General features: G+C 43.3%; 1 protein-coding gene across 1 annotated transcript in view; it reads left to right on the top strand.

Annotated features, from left to right (window-relative positions):
* LOC134320489 (connector enhancer of kinase suppressor of ras 3-like) overlaps nucleotides 1-18,289 on the top strand; it is a 51,049-nt gene that overhangs the window by 4,900 nt on the left and 27,860 nt on the right. The window contains exons 2-5 of the mRNA XM_063001895.1: nucleotides 9,178-9,341; nucleotides 15,950-16,152; nucleotides 16,884-16,971; nucleotides 17,536-17,577. Of these exons, the coding sequence (XP_062857965.1) occupies nucleotides 9,178-9,341; nucleotides 15,950-16,152; nucleotides 16,884-16,971; nucleotides 17,536-17,577 (497 nt within the window). The remainder of the gene's footprint in view (nucleotides 1-9,177; nucleotides 9,342-15,949; nucleotides 16,153-16,883; nucleotides 16,972-17,535; nucleotides 17,578-18,289) is intronic.

Genomic DNA, 18,289 nt, shown 5'->3' with positions numbered 1-18,289 from the left:
TTTGGAACATTTGAACACATACAGTATTTAATATTTATAAATGCACATGTACATTAGTGATTTTTACTGCTACTATTTTTAAAATACCGATGCTGCTACCTCTATTGGAAGATGACATACAAAATGTTATTGTACCTGTGTGTAGTGACAATAAAGATTCTATTCTATTCAATTCTAGGCTGTTTTTTCTACATTTAGGGGTCATCACAGTGGATCTGGACCTTATGCCAAACTTGTCATAGTTTCTATGCCGAATATCCTTCCTGAAACAACCCTCCTATTTCTATCCGGGCCTGGGACCAGCACTTTAGCCATGTCGTGTGTGGGTTAGCACAGCGGCCCCCAACCTTTTTTGCAGCACGGACCGGTTTCATATAAGATATAATTTCTCGGACTGAATCAGTGAAAATCAGTGTGAATCCTGAGCTTTTTTCGATGCTCCCACCTAGTGGTGATTGGAGACAACAACACCCGAAGAGTTTTGGACATTTCATTGCTCTTGTAGCGATCTCTAATTATTTATTCTTTCTGTGCGACCCGGTAATAAATGACCCACGGACCGGTACCAGTCCGCGGTTGTTGGGGACCACTGGGTTAGTGTACTTTATACTTTATGGAATAATAGTAAAGACATGAAAATGTTGTGTTTTCATTCATCAGTTCCTTCTGGTCAGTGTCGTGGCCAGTTCATTAAGGGGTCTGGGTCACCCCCTCAGACATAGCCAATCATGTCTGTATGTAGACATTGACCAGCACTGAGCTACAGTCGGATTTGAACCCTGGATTCCATCAGTATAGGTCCCCACCACAGACCGGTTTCATATAAGATATAATTTCACGGACCGGAGGGGGCGGGAGGATTTAAAATAAAAGAAAATGATACAAATGATAAGCTCGCTGTATATTTTATTTCATATTATTTACCTGCTTGTGTAATGAAAACACCTGAACCTTATAGCGAGGAGACGTGTCCACATACTTTTGTGCACGTTAAACATTTTTAAATTATTTGTTTGTCCTCAGCCTTTACTTATCCGCTGTGTTTAAAGCTAACCATTAGCTAAAGCTTTAACTGTGTACATTCCTATAGAAAACACTTTAGCTCGGACTCCAGCTGTTAACAGCAGGTGCTGATGGACGAACCATTAACCACGGGGCTTCTCTCCTCCCCGCTGGACCTGTAATAGGGTCGCAGGTCGTGGAGTTATGAGCGTGAAGCGTGAGTGTTTGGTGTTCTGGACTTCTGTTTGTGTTGACGCTGGTCATTAGGAGACGACTGGGAAAGCCTCGGGTCTCTGACTGATGTGTTCCGGTAGCGTTTCACACCCAAAACACACCAGAGGCTTTTATTTCCAAAATATAGCTCAGTGCTTCAGGTACTGGACTAGTAATCAGAAGGTCTCTGGTTCAAGCCTCACCACTGCCAAGTTGTCACTGTTGGACCCCTGAGCAAGGCCCTTAACCCTCAATTGCTTTTACATTTTCAGCATTTATCAGACACTTTTACCCAAAGTGCTTTACAATTGAGACAATCAAGGGTTAAGGGCCTTGCTCAAGGGCCCAACAGTGGCAAGCTGGCAGATGTGGGGCTTGAACCAGCAACCTTCCGATTGCCTTTACCGGTGGGCTACCCCTGCTTGTACTGTGTTCAATCATTATTGTTATTACTTTGGATTAAAACGTCCACTAACTGCTACATCGGGACAGTGGACAGTGCTAGCTCAGAGCTTAAGGTACTGGACTAGCAATCAGAAGGTCACTGGTTCAAGCCTCACCACTGCCAAGTTGTTGGGTTCACCCTGAATGGCTTGAGCTGTATTCAGTCACAATTGTAAGTTGCTTCGGATAAAAGCGTCAGCTAAATGGTGTACGTGTAAATTCTGGGAGCTGCAGCGTTATTAATGTTATGCTAGTGCTAACAGGCGTGTTTGAGCAGCTGCACACTCAGAATAAAGAGATAAAGCGTCATGACACGCGTCTCTCATCTTCTGCGTAATTGCTGCGTGTGTCTGTGTGGCTTATAGACGTTATTGTCTTTAATCTGACGTGTAAATATGATCCAAAACTCAAATCCAACCAGTAAAACTATTTATTTCTTAATAAATTATGAATTTTATTCAGTCTTATTGAACTTCTGTATATGATGAAGTAACATCATGTCACTAACACCAGCGTGAGCTCTGTGTGGATGGAAAAGGGTAGTAAAGTAGGACGGTAGTTATGGAAATAGGATGGTGAGATGGTGAGGTTGGGATGAGAGGATTGTTTGGTCTTCTGTTTCCTCTTCGCTGTACATGAACAATTTTGTATTTCTAATTCACCTCACTTGCACGTCTTTGGACTGTTGGAGGAAACCGGAGCTCCCGGAGGAAACCCACACAGACACGGGGAGAACATGCAAACTCCACACTGAAAGGACCCGGACCGCCCCACCTGGGGATCGAACCCAGAACCTTCATGCTCTGAGCCACCGTGCTGCACTGTTTACATCAAGAACAGTCCAGAATGAGAGTTTAGCATGTTAGAAGAGAAGCTCTGAAATGCCAACAGCAAGAGATTGCTTTTAATATGTTGCACTAACAAATACGATCACTTTTATATTTTGGTTGTAAGCAGTGTAGTAGAGAGGAGGAGTAATCAGTCGTGTCTGAGAGACTGAGAGACGCTTATAATCCGGATTTAACACCATCTGATTTCCACCTTTTTGGACACTGAAAGAAGCTTTAAGGGGAAGAAGATTTTTATGTGATGATGATGTGAAAGCAGCGCTGCATCAGTGGCTACCCATTTAAGCAAAACCACTTTTTGCTGACGGCATTAAAAAGTTGGTACGATGCTGGAAAAATGCATTAGAAAGTGACAATGTAGAGAAGTGATGGAGTTTGTTTTCAAACGGCACGGTGGCTAAGTGGGTAGCACTGTCACCTCACAGCAAGAAGGTCCTGGGTTCGATCCCCAGGTGGGGCGGTCCGGGTCCTTTCTGTGTGGAGTTTGCGTGTTCACCCCGTGTCTGCGTGGGTTTCATCCGGGAGCTCCGGTTTCCTCCCACAGTCCAAAAACATGCAAGTGAGGTGAATTGTAGAAACAAAATTGTCCATGAGTGTGTTCGATATAAACTTGTGTAATGAGTAACTACCGTTTCCTGTCATGAATGTAACCAAAGTGTAAAACATGACGTTAAAATCCTAATGAACAAAGAAACAATCTTAATAAATAGAACATTAAGTGGAGACTGCTGACCAGTGTGTCTGGTTCTTTGTGGAATGAAACAGATCTGACTTCCTCTCAGCTTTTTTGTGGTGTTCAGATGCAAACAAACCAACAAAAATAAGCCTGCAAACTGTAATATGCATATCTGGTCATTTTTCACCCTCAGTAATCATGCATGTCCCTCTTAATTTGAATACGAGTTGTAGTCGTATAACCCAGCACTGTGGATGCACTGAAGTAAACAGAACGTCTTTGTGGCGGCTGAATTTACTCTCTCAGTATCAAACAGAAAGAAGGAGATGTGGTAAAAGACGGGGCAAAGGGCAGCGGACAGCGTAACCCCTTCTTTTCAGTCTATAGGACAACTGCTGCATTCTGCAGTCTCAGAATGAGAGAGTCTCGGACGCTGGAACCACTAGAACCTATTTACCACAGGATGGGAAAGAACAAGTGACTGTAGCGGCTCTGTTTGTGGATGTATAAGTTTTTTAAAGACTGTAACACCAAACGTTCAGTGGACATGAACTTCATTATTATAAAATAATGCACTTTAATAGAAATCTTTTTGAGTAGGGATTAAGGTTGTGGTGTCAAATCGTTATAATAAAGACCCCTGCTTTACCCAAAGTCTTTATACACCTGACCATGAGGTGTATACCTGTTGGACGGCTATTTGTGCCTATTCAGTCAAAAGACCATGTGTTTGGCTGGGCGCTATGTCGGTCAAGAAAGCCTCAGTTGATGTTCCGGTTCATTCCAGAGCTGTTCAGTGGGGTTGAGGTCAGGGTTCTGTGCGTCCCACAGAAGGCGTCCCAATACCTTTAAAGGTGAATGAACCTTAAATGTTCCTTGATTAGTAATCAGAAGTTTGCTGGTTCAAGCTCTACCATCGTTGGGCCCCTGAGTAAGGCCCTTTCTGAAATGATCCCGTTTTGCAGCACTGTGGTTCAATTTTGGCCCGTTCCTCCTGACAAACCATTTTCAGTTCCCCAGGAATAACCCAGTCCTGTTTATCTGTCTCAGGATCCTCAGCACCACCTAACCGGGATGTTTTCTTTAAGCCTGTCAGAGCTTGAGAGAAAAGCATAAATGTGTCACTGTGAGCCGACGCTGTTCGCTTGAGAACATTCCTGTAAACCTGGTGGCATGAAATCTAAACCTCCAGCAGCAGCAGCAGCAGCAGCAGCGGTTCTGTCAGTTCCAGTTTCATCACATAAACCATTTCACACGGTGCAGTTCATATATGGTGCAGTTCATTCAGCCAGTAAAGAATAAACTGCTGCTGATGAATCTTACTGTGATCTTATGCTTATCTTAGGATTATGACCCTGTGGGACGACATTCACAACCTTAAACATACTATGCTATTTAACTTTGTACTTAAGAATAATTACAGGTATGTATTTATAGTCATTAAGAAAGATGTCTTATGTCCTTTGGCATCAGTGAATCCTGAGCGCTTTTTGGTTCGTCACTTTTCAGACCACGGTTGGTGGCTACTGTTGTGGAAAAACCCTTAATGAAATACCTCAGAGACCGGATTATGAGTAGAAAAGCGTAATCAATTTGTCTTCCGCTGCTGGTGGAACCTGATTGCAGTCTAGGTGGGTATATTGCTGCTCACACCTCCTCCAACCCGCACACAGCCCTTAGTGGAACCCTTTTTCACCCATGCATTCGGCACAGGCACCTCTCTGTCTGCTAATCTGGGTCCTTACACAGCGTTTGAAGACCCCACCCACATAGTCCGGTGGCAATGGCAAGTTTCCAACCCAGGAGTTCAGAATCAGACACAGCAGCACTGCTGGAGTTTTGAAACACCTCACTGTCACTGCTGGACTGAGAATAGTCCACCAACCAAAAATATCCAGCCAACAGCGCCTCGTGGGCAGCGTCCTGTGACCACTGATGAAGGTCTAGAAGATGACTGACTCAAACAGCAGCAATAGATGAGCGATCGTCTCTGACTTTACATCTACAAGGTGGACCAACTAGGTAGGAGTGTCTAATAGAGTGGACAGTGAGTGGACACGGTGTTTAAAAACTCCAGCAGCGCTGCTGTGTCTGATCCACTCATACCAGCACAACACACACTAACACACCACCACCATGTCAGTGTCACTGCAGTGCTGAGAATCATCCACCACCTAAATAAGTGGTGGTCCTGTGGGGGTCCTGATCATTGAGGAACAGGGTGAAATCAGAGAAACAGATGGACTACAGTCAGTAATTGTAGAACTACAAAGTGCTTCTATATGGTAAGTGGAGCTGATAAAATGGACAGTGAGTGTAGAAACAAGGAGGTGGTTTTAATGTTATGCAAAATTGTGAAATAAATGTGATTAAAATCAGGAGGTTGGATTGACCATGAGGGCATCGCGGTCACTGGTCGTCCAGGCTGCAGTTCAGATGATAGCAGTAGAGTCTCTCTTTGTTTTCATGTTCAGTGGGAACGTTGGTGTGTACGAGAGGCGGCAGGAGTGTTTCTCTCTGTTGCTTTTTTTATCAGCTGTTCAGGGACCGGGAGAATGTTTATTGTCGTCTGGGTGCGACTCGATGTCTTCCAGCTATTCAGAGCCGTCCTGTACGCCTACACTGTTTATAAAACAGAAAGATCACGCTAACTAACACTGGTACTCTTCAAACGATAAAAATTAGACTTATAAACCTTCTTAGTTTGTAATACTTACTGCTTTAAACCTGTGAAATATTCTATTCTGTTTTAAATAGGTCAGTGGCGTGTTTAAAGAGTTTTAACACCCAGTCACGGAGCGCTGGACTAATCATTGACCAGGAGAACAGCCACCATGCATCATTCAAACTGCACTGCAGAACACACGACCCGCCGTGTCGGGCAATACTGATCATTCCTGTTAAATGAAGCCTGTAACTAACAGGCATTAGTCAGTGGTTACCTGTTAACCGGCTGCTTACACCAACCCATTAAATATCTGCCCTGTTTTATTGTTCATCACGGTTTTTGGTTATCAGCAGTATCAGTGCTAGACTGGAGACCTTGATCCCCACAGAGCGCGTGCTGTACAGTCTAGACTGAGAATTAACGGAGGTATAAGTGGAGTTTGCCAGCGGTCTGGGTTCCACAGCCTCGGGGTCAGCGGAGCGAATATTTGCCCCGTCGCACCCCCCACTACACATAAGAAAGAAAAACAAGAGCACCAAACAGACGTGGGAGGTAAAGAGGAAGAATTTAAGAGTCTAACTTTCTGTCTTCGGGAGCTGAGAGAGGGAGAGAGAAACAGTTTTAAATATGTATTTAACTATTTATTATTTCCCTTTCAATTCCATAGCTGCTATTCGTACAGTTTGGGCTCTTCTTATCATCATTATTTTACCATGTAATGAAACTGAGTTCTGAGCCTTACAGCAAGAAGGTCCTGGTTCGATTCCCAGGTGGAGCCGTCCAGGTCCTTTCTGTGTGGAGTTAGCATGTTCTTCTCATGTCTGTGTGGGTTTCCTCCTACAGTACAAAGACGTGCAGTCAGGTTAACTGGAGATACAAAATTGGAACGTGTGTGTGTGTGTGTGTGTGTGTGTGTTTGGACTTTATTGGTCTGGCCGGGGTGTTTTCTACCTTTCGCCCAGTGAATTGGACCCACTGCGACCCTGAATAGGATAAAGTGCTGGTGAAACAGACGGCGATTTTTGTCTTCTTGTTCCTTTTTGATAACATGTTGGCAACGCTGTGAGTGAATATCAAAGCAATAAAGCTTATTAAGAGAAAGTGCAACCTTGAGCTCATGGTAGTGTAAAGCTTGCTTGACTGTCGGCAGTGTCACTAAAGTTTCACCAGCTTGTAATCTGTTACTGGCGGTTCTTAGTAGAGATGTGCCGATCGGGGTTTTTGGCACCGATTCCGATCTGCGATCTCCTTTCAGGGACATCGGCCGATAGCCGATTGCGATCGGGGGGAGGGGGGAAGGGTGGGTTGGGGGGGTTTAGCAGTAAATAAAATAAATAAACTTAAAAAGAGCCTCACAGTGAAGATAAACCGGAGCAGCGCGCGCGCGTGTGTGTTTGTGTGTGTGTGTGTGTGTTTGTGTGTGTGCCCTTGGAAGATACGCTTTGTTCACAGTATCGCTATAAGTGATTCATTGATTCATGAGTCGATTCATTTTTCGCCAAGCGTAAGTTTCTCTTCTTAGTTATCTCTCCGTGTTTACTGTTATTAATTAAATGTCGTGGTTTTAAATAAACACCAACTACTACAGAACATTCTGTGTGACTCTCTTACATTAAAAAGCTTCATTAAAAAGCTTCATTAAACTGCTATTACCACAGATCTGTAACCGAGTCAGACTCGTTCCGTCTAAGGAGCTAAAAGTTCAGCAGATGATCCTGAACTAACGAATTTGGTAATGAATAAACTTTTGCCTCTGATTGGCTCTGTAACGTTTTCTGTTCTCATCTACATCACAAGTAAGAACCACTTACGATTTACCAAAGTGAACCAGGAGTTTATATAACGTGCTGATAGAATCGACTCAGATGTGACCGGGTTAATTATCTTTTTAAAGTAAATATTACAATCAGCAAAATTACATCGTATGTATGATGCACAACGTTAATGATGTTATTTTAGGTCATGAAGAGCTTTCACTGTGGTTTCTGTACGATGGTTGATGAATGGTGATGTGATGGTTGGCGTCTGGATCAATCCACTGAGCTGTTAACTTAACATGGTCTTTATATATCACACGATCGGATCGGCTACTTTTAGGAGAAAAGCATATTTTCTATATATATATATATATATATATATAATCGCCGATAGCATATTTTGATTAAAAATCGGCCGATACCGATTCATAGCCGATCGATCGTCCCATCTCTAGTTCTTAGACTTTCCAAATAATTTCATTTCAGTATGAAGCGACAGTTTGGGTTTTATTTTTGACCTTGGAACAAGAGGACTGTGATATGTACTTTTTAATGGGGGCGGTCAGATAGCCATATTTATATGGACACAGGAAAACCATCTGGTTTTTTTTGTTTATTAGGATTTTTACGTCATGTTTTACACTTTTGGTTACATTCATGACTGGAACGGTAGTTACTCATTACACAAGATTCATCAGTTCATAAGTTTACAGTCATGGACAATTTAGTGTCTCCAGTTCACCTCACTTGCACGTCTTTGTACTGTGGGTGGAAACCGGAGCTCCACACAGGAAGGACCCGGACCGCCCCACCTGGGGATCGAACCCAGGACCTTCTTGCTGTGAGGCGACAGTGCTTTCCTTTCAAATGCCAGTTTGGGTTTTATTTTTGACCTTCACACGAGAGGACTTTATTATGTACATTTTAATGGGGGCCGTCAAATAGGCGTATTTATATGGACACATGAAAGACCAGCTGAAGTCAGCGTACTACATGATGAGTTAAATGACATTTAACTTTCTAAATCAGGTCCTGGGTTTTGATTCCCAGGTGGAACGGTCTGGGTCCCTTCGGTGTGGACTTTGCATAGTTCTGGTATTATATTACATTTTAGAAGACGCCTTGATCCAAATCGACTTACAAGTACTTTGACAGTATACAGTCTTGCTCAAGGGTCCAACAGCAGCAACCTGGCAGTGGTGGGGCTTAAACCAGCGAACTTCTGAACCGCTAGGCTACAACCGCCATGCACATCAATGTATTATTTGTACTTGAGCTGCTTTGTGTATTCAGCACTTGTAGAACCATCCATCATGTTTTATCTGTGGCCCTCAGGGGCCCCTCATAAGTGTGAACATGAGTCTCGATCAGGAGAGTAAAAAATGTGTCGGTGAGGAGCTGATCCGCTCAGAGTAAATATCTGGTGTTGACTTGTCGCCCCTGTGTTTGTTCTAACACACTTACGCTGTGGTAACAGTCCAGTGCTTCGAGCCTCTCAGTGAAAGACGGTCTTTGTCTCATCTGTCTCTCTCTCTGTCTCTGTCTCTCTCTCTCTGTCTCGTCTCCCAGGGCTGGACGACAGTCTCCAGCAGTACATCCCGAACTTTGAGAAAGAGAAGATCGACGGTGAGCAGCTACTGAAGATCTCGCACCAGGACCTGGAGGAGCTAACCGCCATCCGCATCGGTCACCAGGAGCTCATCCTCGAAGCCGTGGATCTCCTCTGTGCCCTGGTTGGTGTTGTCGCCGTACTTCTAAACTCAGAGCCAGTCAGTCATTGAAGCAATAAATCAAACTTTTTCCTGAGAGCTGACGAGTTGTAGCGTGTCTAAAAATGTGTTGGTACAGGACAGAGCTTGTAAAAGTAAAAAAAAAAAAGTGTTATTATATATGGCTCACATTGTTTCACCACAACTGAATTATTGCTATTCAATAAAATAATTTATATATATACTGTACGTATATATATACACTGTTCAGCCATAACATTAAAACCACCTCCTTGTTTCAACACTCACTGTCCATGTTATCAGCACCACTTACCATATAGAAGCACTTTGTAGTTCTACAATTACTGACTGTAGTCTATCTGTTTCTCTGCATACTCTGTTAGCCCCCTTTCATGCTGTTCTTCAATGGTCAGGACTCTCCCATTATTTGGGTGGTGGATGATTTCAGCACTGCAGTGACACTGACATGGTGGTGGTGTGTTAGTGTGTGTTGTGCTGGTTTGAGTGGATAAGACACAGCAGCGCTGATGGAGTTTTCAAACACCTCACTGTCACTGCTGGACTGAGAATAGTCCACCAACCAAAAATATATCCAGCCAACAGTGCCCCGTGGGCAGCGTCCTGTGACCACTGATGAAGGTCTAGAAGATGACCGACTCAAACAGCAGCAATAGATGAGCGATCGTCTCTGACTTTACATCTACAAGGTGGACCAAGTAGGTAGGCGTGTCTAATAGAGTGGACAGTGAGTGGACACGGTGTTTAAAAACACCACCATGTCAGTGTCACTGCAGTGCTGAGAATGACCCTCCACCCAAGTAAAGGGAGTCCTGACCATTGAAGAACAGGGTGAAAGGGGGCTAACAAAGCATGCAGAGAAACAGATGGACTACAGTCAGTAATTGTAGAACTACAAAGTACAAAGTAAGTGGAGCTGATAAAATGGACAGTGAGTGTAGAAACAAGAAGGTGGTTTTAATGTTATGGCTGATCAGTATTTATATATATATATACTACGGTTAATGGTGCAGCCTGCACTTGTTAACTTTTTTAGGGTGATACGGGTGTTTGATAACGTTATACCTTAAATAAATAAACTTCCACTTGTGTGTTATGTTTAGTTGAAGGATCCGCACTCATTTACTCAAATATACACAATGATAAGAAATCAAAAAGGGTGCATTTAGTTTTGCGGAACTCCCCGCCCGGCTGTGTATATTACGTTGTGTTAACAGTGCAGTCGATTATAAATGTCTGAAAGTGAACATTTGGAGACTGTAGAATAATACGAGGTGTATTTGGAGGAGAAGCAAAGCCCTGTGAAGCCGTACAGCTCGTAATTATAGCATTAGCGGGACAATGATAGCTTCATGTGTGCCTCACATCAGCTCACAGCTGGATTATACACACAAACAGTCATTTACTGGTGTTACCCTGAGCTCTCCACCTGCTCGGGGGTAATTGGTAGGTGGAGGTGGTGAAGAGGAAAGAAAAGATTTTCTACATACATGTCATTTAGTTTTAGTGCTTACTCTGTTTCTCACACTATTTCCACTAGTACTGGTGCTCTTTCTGGGAAGCAGGAACCAGTAAAACCATTACGCTCTTAGGAAGTAGTGAGAGTCTACTGATACGTTTAATGGCACAGTGATATATTCCACTAGCACACCTAGGATTCTGGACTCTCCGAGTACTACCGGTCGGCTGGGCGCCCCCTAGCTGGCACAGTTGGCAGTGCCTGCAGCAGACAAAATTGGCCACTAAAGTCTGCTGGGTGGGAAAAGACCAGACTAGAAAGTGTAAGGACCCTGGTTGGTAGCGTGAGGCGCCTGTACAGAAGTAAAGGAACGTGGAGATCAGTGTGTGACTCTCCACGCGTGAGACCTAACACATGAATCCAATGAAAGGGTTGGAGGACTGCGCACAACAGAGCATTCAGAAGGTGGATTGGCTATTCTAAATTGCCCCTATGTGTGTCCTGGTGGTGCCCTGCGTTCTAGGATGAAATAGTTTGTGAAAATGAATGGATGTTTTATTTAATGATTTTTTTTTTGGTTCCCGTTGGGCCTGACCGAGATCTCTGTACTGACAGGGACGGCGCGGGTAGTCGAGATCTTCTCGTTATTGAACCGTCAGCTCTGGATTGTGAAGCTGTACTGAATGGAATCAGCGGTGGCTTGTTTAGATATTGTGTAGCCGCTCACAGTGAATAGTGTGAGGATTCACTGCGCTGCAGAACGGCCGTCTTGGAGCTCAGCTCGAGTGAATCGTAGTCGTCAGCTGATTTAATATAAAGTGAATCTGAAGTGACGTTGTTTGTCATTAAAGTAGGAACAAGTGGTGTTTTATTACAAATGAAGCTCTCACAGATCATTACTGTCCAGTATAGCATGTTGTCAATGGCTTCCTCAGGGTCTGGTCAGATCCTTGGCATTTGCAACAGTATGTAAAGTGAACAGTTAGCCAGAATGAATCCATGGCTAGCACGGCCCTAACTTTTAACATTCTAGCTACATCTAAAGACGGAGGTCCTATATGCGGTCATAGGTGGATCTATCTATCTATCTATCTATCTATCTATCTATCTATCTATCTATCTATCTATCTATCTATCTATCCATCTATCCATCCATCCATCCATCCATCCATCCATCCATCCATCCATCCATCCAGCTATCTATCTATCTATCTATCTATCTATCTATCTATCTATCTATCTATCTATCTATCTATCTATCTATCCATCCATCCATCCATCCATCCATCCATCCATCCATCCATCCATCCATCCATCTATCTATCTATCTATCTGGCTGGCTGGCTATTTATCTGTCTGTCTGTCTGTCTATATATCTATCTATCTGGCTATCTATCTGTTTGTATATCTGTCTGGCTGGCTATCTATCTATCTATCTATCTATCTATCTATCTATCTATCTATCTATCTATCTATCTATCTATCTATCTATCTATCTATCTATCTATCTATCTATCTGCCTGGCTATCCATCTGTCTGTCTGTTTATCTGTCTGTCTATCTGTCTGTCTGGCTGGCTATCTATCTATCTATCTATCTATCTATCTATCTATCTATCTATCTATCTATCTATCTATCTATTTATCTATCTATCTATCTATCTATCTATCTATCTATATAGCTATATAGCTATATAGCTATCTATATATACATCTGTCTGTCTGTCTGTCTGTCTATCTGTCTGGCTATCTGTCTACCTGTCTGTTTGTATTTCTGTCTGTCTGTCTGTCTGTCTGTCTGGCTTTCAGCTACCTTTGTGTCCACAGAATTGGTTATTAGTTTTCCAAACTCACTTACCCGAGTCGTGTTTTTAGCTGCTTTACATTTCGACATATTGGACATTTTGACTAAGCGATTGCTAACTGAATTGCCATAGGATTTCTAGGACGCCTCATAGTGCAAATTAACCAATAAACATGAGACAGTAAATGTTAAATCGCTAAACAAACACCTTAAATTTAGAATTTCACACACAGGAAAAGGTTTATTTTCACGTTCCATAATGTGATTTTTACGGCCGTGAATTAGGTAGAGCCTCACTAATTACTAATAGCAGTGAACACGAAGCCGAAACCGCGATTACTCACTCCGGATAGAACAGTGACGGGAACAAGGTGGAGGAACATTCTAGAAGATATCTGCCGGACAGCAGGAAACAGATGTGACCCACCCACCTGTCAGGCATCCCCCACCCTGCCAACACACACACACACACACACACACACATATACAGACACAAACACACACTTGTGTGCAGGAGCAGGAAAGCATGTCATGCCATTGTTCCAGCGCTTTCCGTCCACAGGCGTCGGTTGATCTGTTCCGCGTGCTGCTGCTTATGTGAAAGTGGGATAAGCATGCAGGATAGTTTCTCTCACGCTACAGCTGCTATATATATGCACATGTACACTGTATGGCCAAATGTATTTGGACACCTGATCATGAGCTTGCTGGACGTCTCATTTCACACAAAAAACAAACAATATTAAAATAGAGTGACCGCTATTGTGATCCGTTCAGCTAGAACAGCTTCTGAGAAGGCTTCTCACAAGACTTTGAGGGATGTCTGTAGGAATTTATGCCTATTCAATTAAAAGAACAATTATATAACTGGTTCATTTCAGAGCTGTTCAGTAGGGGTTGAGGTCAGGGCTCTGTGCAGGACACTGAAGTTTCTTTAAGCCGAACTTCTCTTCATGTCGTTATAGTGCCACAGTCTTGGTTAAACATGAAAGGGCCTTCCTTAAACTGTTGCTGCAAAGCTGAAAATAAATATTCAAGAAATATGTTCTATTTCTGTTCTATTTGGAACTGCTGGCAGGCCCCACTATCACTCTGGTTTCATTTGTGCTGGCACAGCATTTTTTTTTTTTTTATATTACTATAGTTTGCACTTGCAGGCCAACAAACTACACTTAATCTTAGCCCTGCATTGTTTTTAACCAATCAGTTGCAAGCTTTGTCAAAATTAAACCCCAACAAGCCTCACAAAGTAAATGAAGTAAATGAGTACTGAATCACTGGCTCTCACACACGTATGGGGATCAAGGGAAAGTCAGAGCACAGGAACAAACCCAGACAACCAAGCTCCAACATAGCTGGGAAGTGACGTCAGCCGTCCATTAGAGGACACTGTTGCCCTCATTGTCTGGGTACACTTTGAACATCGAACCCCCCGACACTAAACCACTGAAGATCTTAAGCTAGATCACATCATTCTATACAAAGCAGCTCAACGTAGAGACCTGCAAGTCTGCGCTCGCTCACTCCTACCAGAGCTCATTCCTCCTGGTGCTCCACACAGACTCTATTCATACTGAGATCTTCCTACATGAGCACATTCCATATTTACCACAAGTTTATCTTACTTTAGTTCCCCAGACGTTTAGTGAGTAATTTTATTTACAGATAGATACTTATTTATCTTGAGGGAAACTTTTGGCTTCCAGTAGTTGAACAAGTAAAAGAAGAGAAACTAATACAAATACAAATAAAGTATGTAAGGTGTAGTGAATGTACAACGTGCATACACCGATCAGCTATAACATTAAAACCACTCACTGTCCATTTTATCAGCTCCACTTACCATGTAGAAGCACTTTGTAGTTGTACAATTACTGACTATTGTCCATCTTTTTCTCTGCATGCTTTGTTACCCCCTTTCACCCTGTTCTTCAATGGTCAGGACCCCCACTGGACCACCACAGAGCAGGTATTATTTGGGTGGTGGATCATTCTCAGCCCTTCAGTAACACTGACATGGTGGTGGTGTGTTAGTGTGTGTTGTGCTGGTATGAGTGGATCAGACACAGCAGCGCTGCTGGAGTTTTTAAACACCTCACTGTCACTGCTGGACTGAGAATAGTCCACCAACCAAAAATATCCAGCCAACAGTGCCCCATGGGCGGCATCCCGTGACCACTGATGAAGGTCTAGAAGATGACCGACTCAAACAGCAGCAATAGATGAGCGATCGTCTCTGACTTTACATCTACAAGGTGGACTGACTAGGTAGGAGTGTCTAATAGAGTGGACAGTGAGTGGACACAGCATTTAAAAACTCCAGCAGCGCTGCTGTGTCTGATTCACTCATAACAGCACAACACACACTAACACACCACCACCATGTCAGTGTCACTGCAGTGCTGAGAATGATCCACCGCCTAAATAATACCTGCTCTGTGGTGGTCCTGTGGGGGTCCTGACCATTGAAGTACAGGGTGAAAGCAGGTTAAAAAAGTATGTAGAGAAACGGATGGACTACAGTCAGTAATTGTAGAACTACAAAGTGCTTCTATATGGTAAGTGGAGCTGATAAAATGGACAGTGAGTGTAGAAACAAGGAGGTGGTTTTAATGTTATGGCTGATCGGTGTATATACAATATACTGTATGCAAAATTGTGCATTTGGTACAATATAATAATAATAGGAGCAGTATAATAGTGTATCTATTCTTATAAACAATATATACAGATATACAAGTATAAATATAGAAATAAAGATATCCTTATAGTTATAAATATATAATATATTGGTTATAGGTATAAGTATATACAATACCCACCAAGCCACTGTGTTTGTGCTACAAGTCTGTGGAACATCTGTAATCTGTAATTACATCTACAGTAATGTTCTGGAATAAAGGGCCCATGGGGTGGAGACGGGGGTTGTGGAGGGGTAAACTGTGTTCACCGGCCAAAAAAGTTAAAACCACCTTACATAAACGTATTAGATAGCGAGCGCGCTCATTTTTCTTCATAAGCGCTCTTGTGTTCTTTGATGTTAATAGAAATATCTCTGACGTTCATTAGAAGTGATGGATCGGTTCTTAGGAAACGAGCAGCGAATCGGTTTAAAAACATGTGATCCCGTCTCGCCCGGAGGGTCCCGTCTGATACAGTTAGATTTTAGGTTTAGAGGGCATGAGAACGACCTGCCCTTGTGTCGCTTTATCCGCTAATAAGTGCTTGAGTGGAAGAAAGAATTAAAACCTTAAAGTCTGGAATGCCGTAGTGAGTGAAGATTACGAGGTGGTTAGTCGTTAATGTGTTTGATTTTGTGTTGTTATTTACAGAACTACGGGGTGGAGAGCAACAATCTGAAGGTGCTGGTGGGTCGGATGAGAGCGGCATCCGATAACCTTCACAACTGTGCTTCAGAGAGAAGGAAAAGTCCGGTGTACGACGCCAACGGGTTTAAGAAACCTCCCAATGAGTTCCTCACGGCCGTCGTGGAGCTTATAGGAGCGGCAAAGAGCATGCTGGCCTGGCTGGACCGGTATTAAAAAAACACCCACACACAAATTTAAACACTTACAAATGGTTTAGGAACGGTTTGAGAAACACAACAACCAGCTTGAGGTGTTGACCTGGCCTCCAAATTCCTCAGATCTCAATCCAATCGAGCATCTGTGGGACGTGCTGGACAAACAAGTTCGATCCATGGAGACCCCACCTCACAACTTACAGGAGTTAAAGAATCTGCTACTTACATCTTGGTGCCAGATACCACAGCACACCTTCAGGGGTCTAGTGGAGTCCATGCTTCGACGGGTCAGGGCTGTTTTGGCAGCAAAAGGGGGACCAACACAATATTAGGAAGGTGGTCATAATGTTATGCCTTATCTGTGTATATTATCAGCACCCAGAAAAGTTGACAACACCTCATCCGTCCCCCTCTCAGACACAGCCAATCATGCCTGTTAAGTGCATCATTCACAAATGTGGACTGTACAATGTGTAAAAATTAAAACAAAATGTATTTATTGTGAATGCTTCATCCTGGTCAGGGTCATGGTGGGTACCATGCCACCCGAAAACACTGGACAAGGGTCCAGTCCATCTGATGGCAGCTTAAGAGTTTTATTTCTATTCACCTTCTCTAAAAACAGTGTTTAAAAATGATGTTATACAGATGTTCAACTGGCACACAACTGGCAAACACTAATGTCAGTGATGTTCTTTAATTGAACCTTCTTTCCCGGACCTCTCTGACCTCTCCTCATGCAGGACCCCTCTGACGGGGATCAGCGACTTCACCTCCACCAAGAACAAGATCATCCAGTTGTGTCTGGAGCTGACCACTACTGTCCAAAAGGTCAGTGGCTGCACCTCCTCTCTACTGCACGTCTATATAAAACATTCATTCACTCACTCATGGTCTGTTTTACTGCCGCTTTATCCTGGTCAGGGATGCGGTGGGTCGTGGGTCTGAAAGACCCCGAAGGAAACACCCTGGACAGGTCGCCTGTCCATCACGGGACACACACACACTCTCACATTTGTAGGAGGAAACCGGAGCACCCAGGGGAAACCCACACTGACAAAAGGAGAACATGCAAACAAGCCCACCATGCGGCACCGTGTATAAAATATTAAATCTGAAATATTTACACCATCGACTGGTGGCAGAGCCCTTTTCATGGGATGTGGGACAGGTTTTTGGACAAATTAAGGGGACCCTTGATTTTGTTTTCTGTTTTTATCATCATTATTTGAAACCTTCTGTTGGTAAATTGGGTTGTTTGTTTTGTACATTTGTATTATAGTTGTTTAAACTGATAAAACCATTAATAAAACATAAACAAAATTAAAGAAAACCATTTTAATATGTATTAATTCTTCGTTGTTGAGCTGTGACGTCTTCTGTCTTTGATTGCAGGACTGCAGCGTGTACGAAATGGAGGAGAAGATTCTGGAAGTGGTGAGAGGGAAATTTTTTCCTTTAATGCAGCATTTAACATGTTCAGTGTTGTTATGGGGGTGGTTTGGTACTTTTGGAAGCTTGCGTAACGTGGCGGCTGCTGAATGAGTTTGGCAGTGAGCCCCTTTAAGAGTCGTGTCCTTCTGCATTGTCGTTTTCGGCTAGCAAATGGGGCACGGAGGCACACAGTGTCGGTTCCTTTGGATTGACTGTCATCTGCGCTTTGTTAGCGTTAATTTGCACCAGGTGGGAGTTTTTCTATGTATTACGGTTTCTCCTTGTCAGACTTGCCAGCTCCTTTATTGGCAAACCTGCTTTTTTCTGAAACTGTAATACTGAGCTGCTTGGTCCAGTCTGCCTTTCTTCTGGCATATTTCTTTCTGGATGAAGGAACCACTCTGGGAGGGTGGATTACCCCAGAGGCGGTGTGATGTCCCCTTTGTTCAGGAGCAGAACCTGTAAATCCTTATATGTCCTGGCTGCACCGGTTGGTAGGGTTGGAGTGCCGCTCATGAACCAGTCAACCCTGACTGGTTCTGAGGGCTCCATATCTTTCTTTTTCAGAGAGCTGGATTGTCCCAGACGTCCGGAGCAGCCTGTCATACTGTAACAACCAGTTCTTAGTTCTGCGCTACCCCTGTTCTGTCCACTTTCTCCATTATGGGCTGCAGAAGTTTTTGTATCTTTTATTTCTTACCATTTCTACCATGTC

Source organism: Trichomycterus rosablanca, chromosome 9, assembly GCF_030014385.1.
Source record: "Trichomycterus rosablanca isolate fTriRos1 chromosome 9, fTriRos1.hap1, whole genome shotgun sequence".
Classification (NCBI taxonomy): domain Eukaryota; kingdom Metazoa; phylum Chordata; class Actinopteri; order Siluriformes; family Trichomycteridae; genus Trichomycterus; species Trichomycterus rosablanca.
This window is presented reverse-complemented; position numbering and strand designations above follow the sequence as displayed.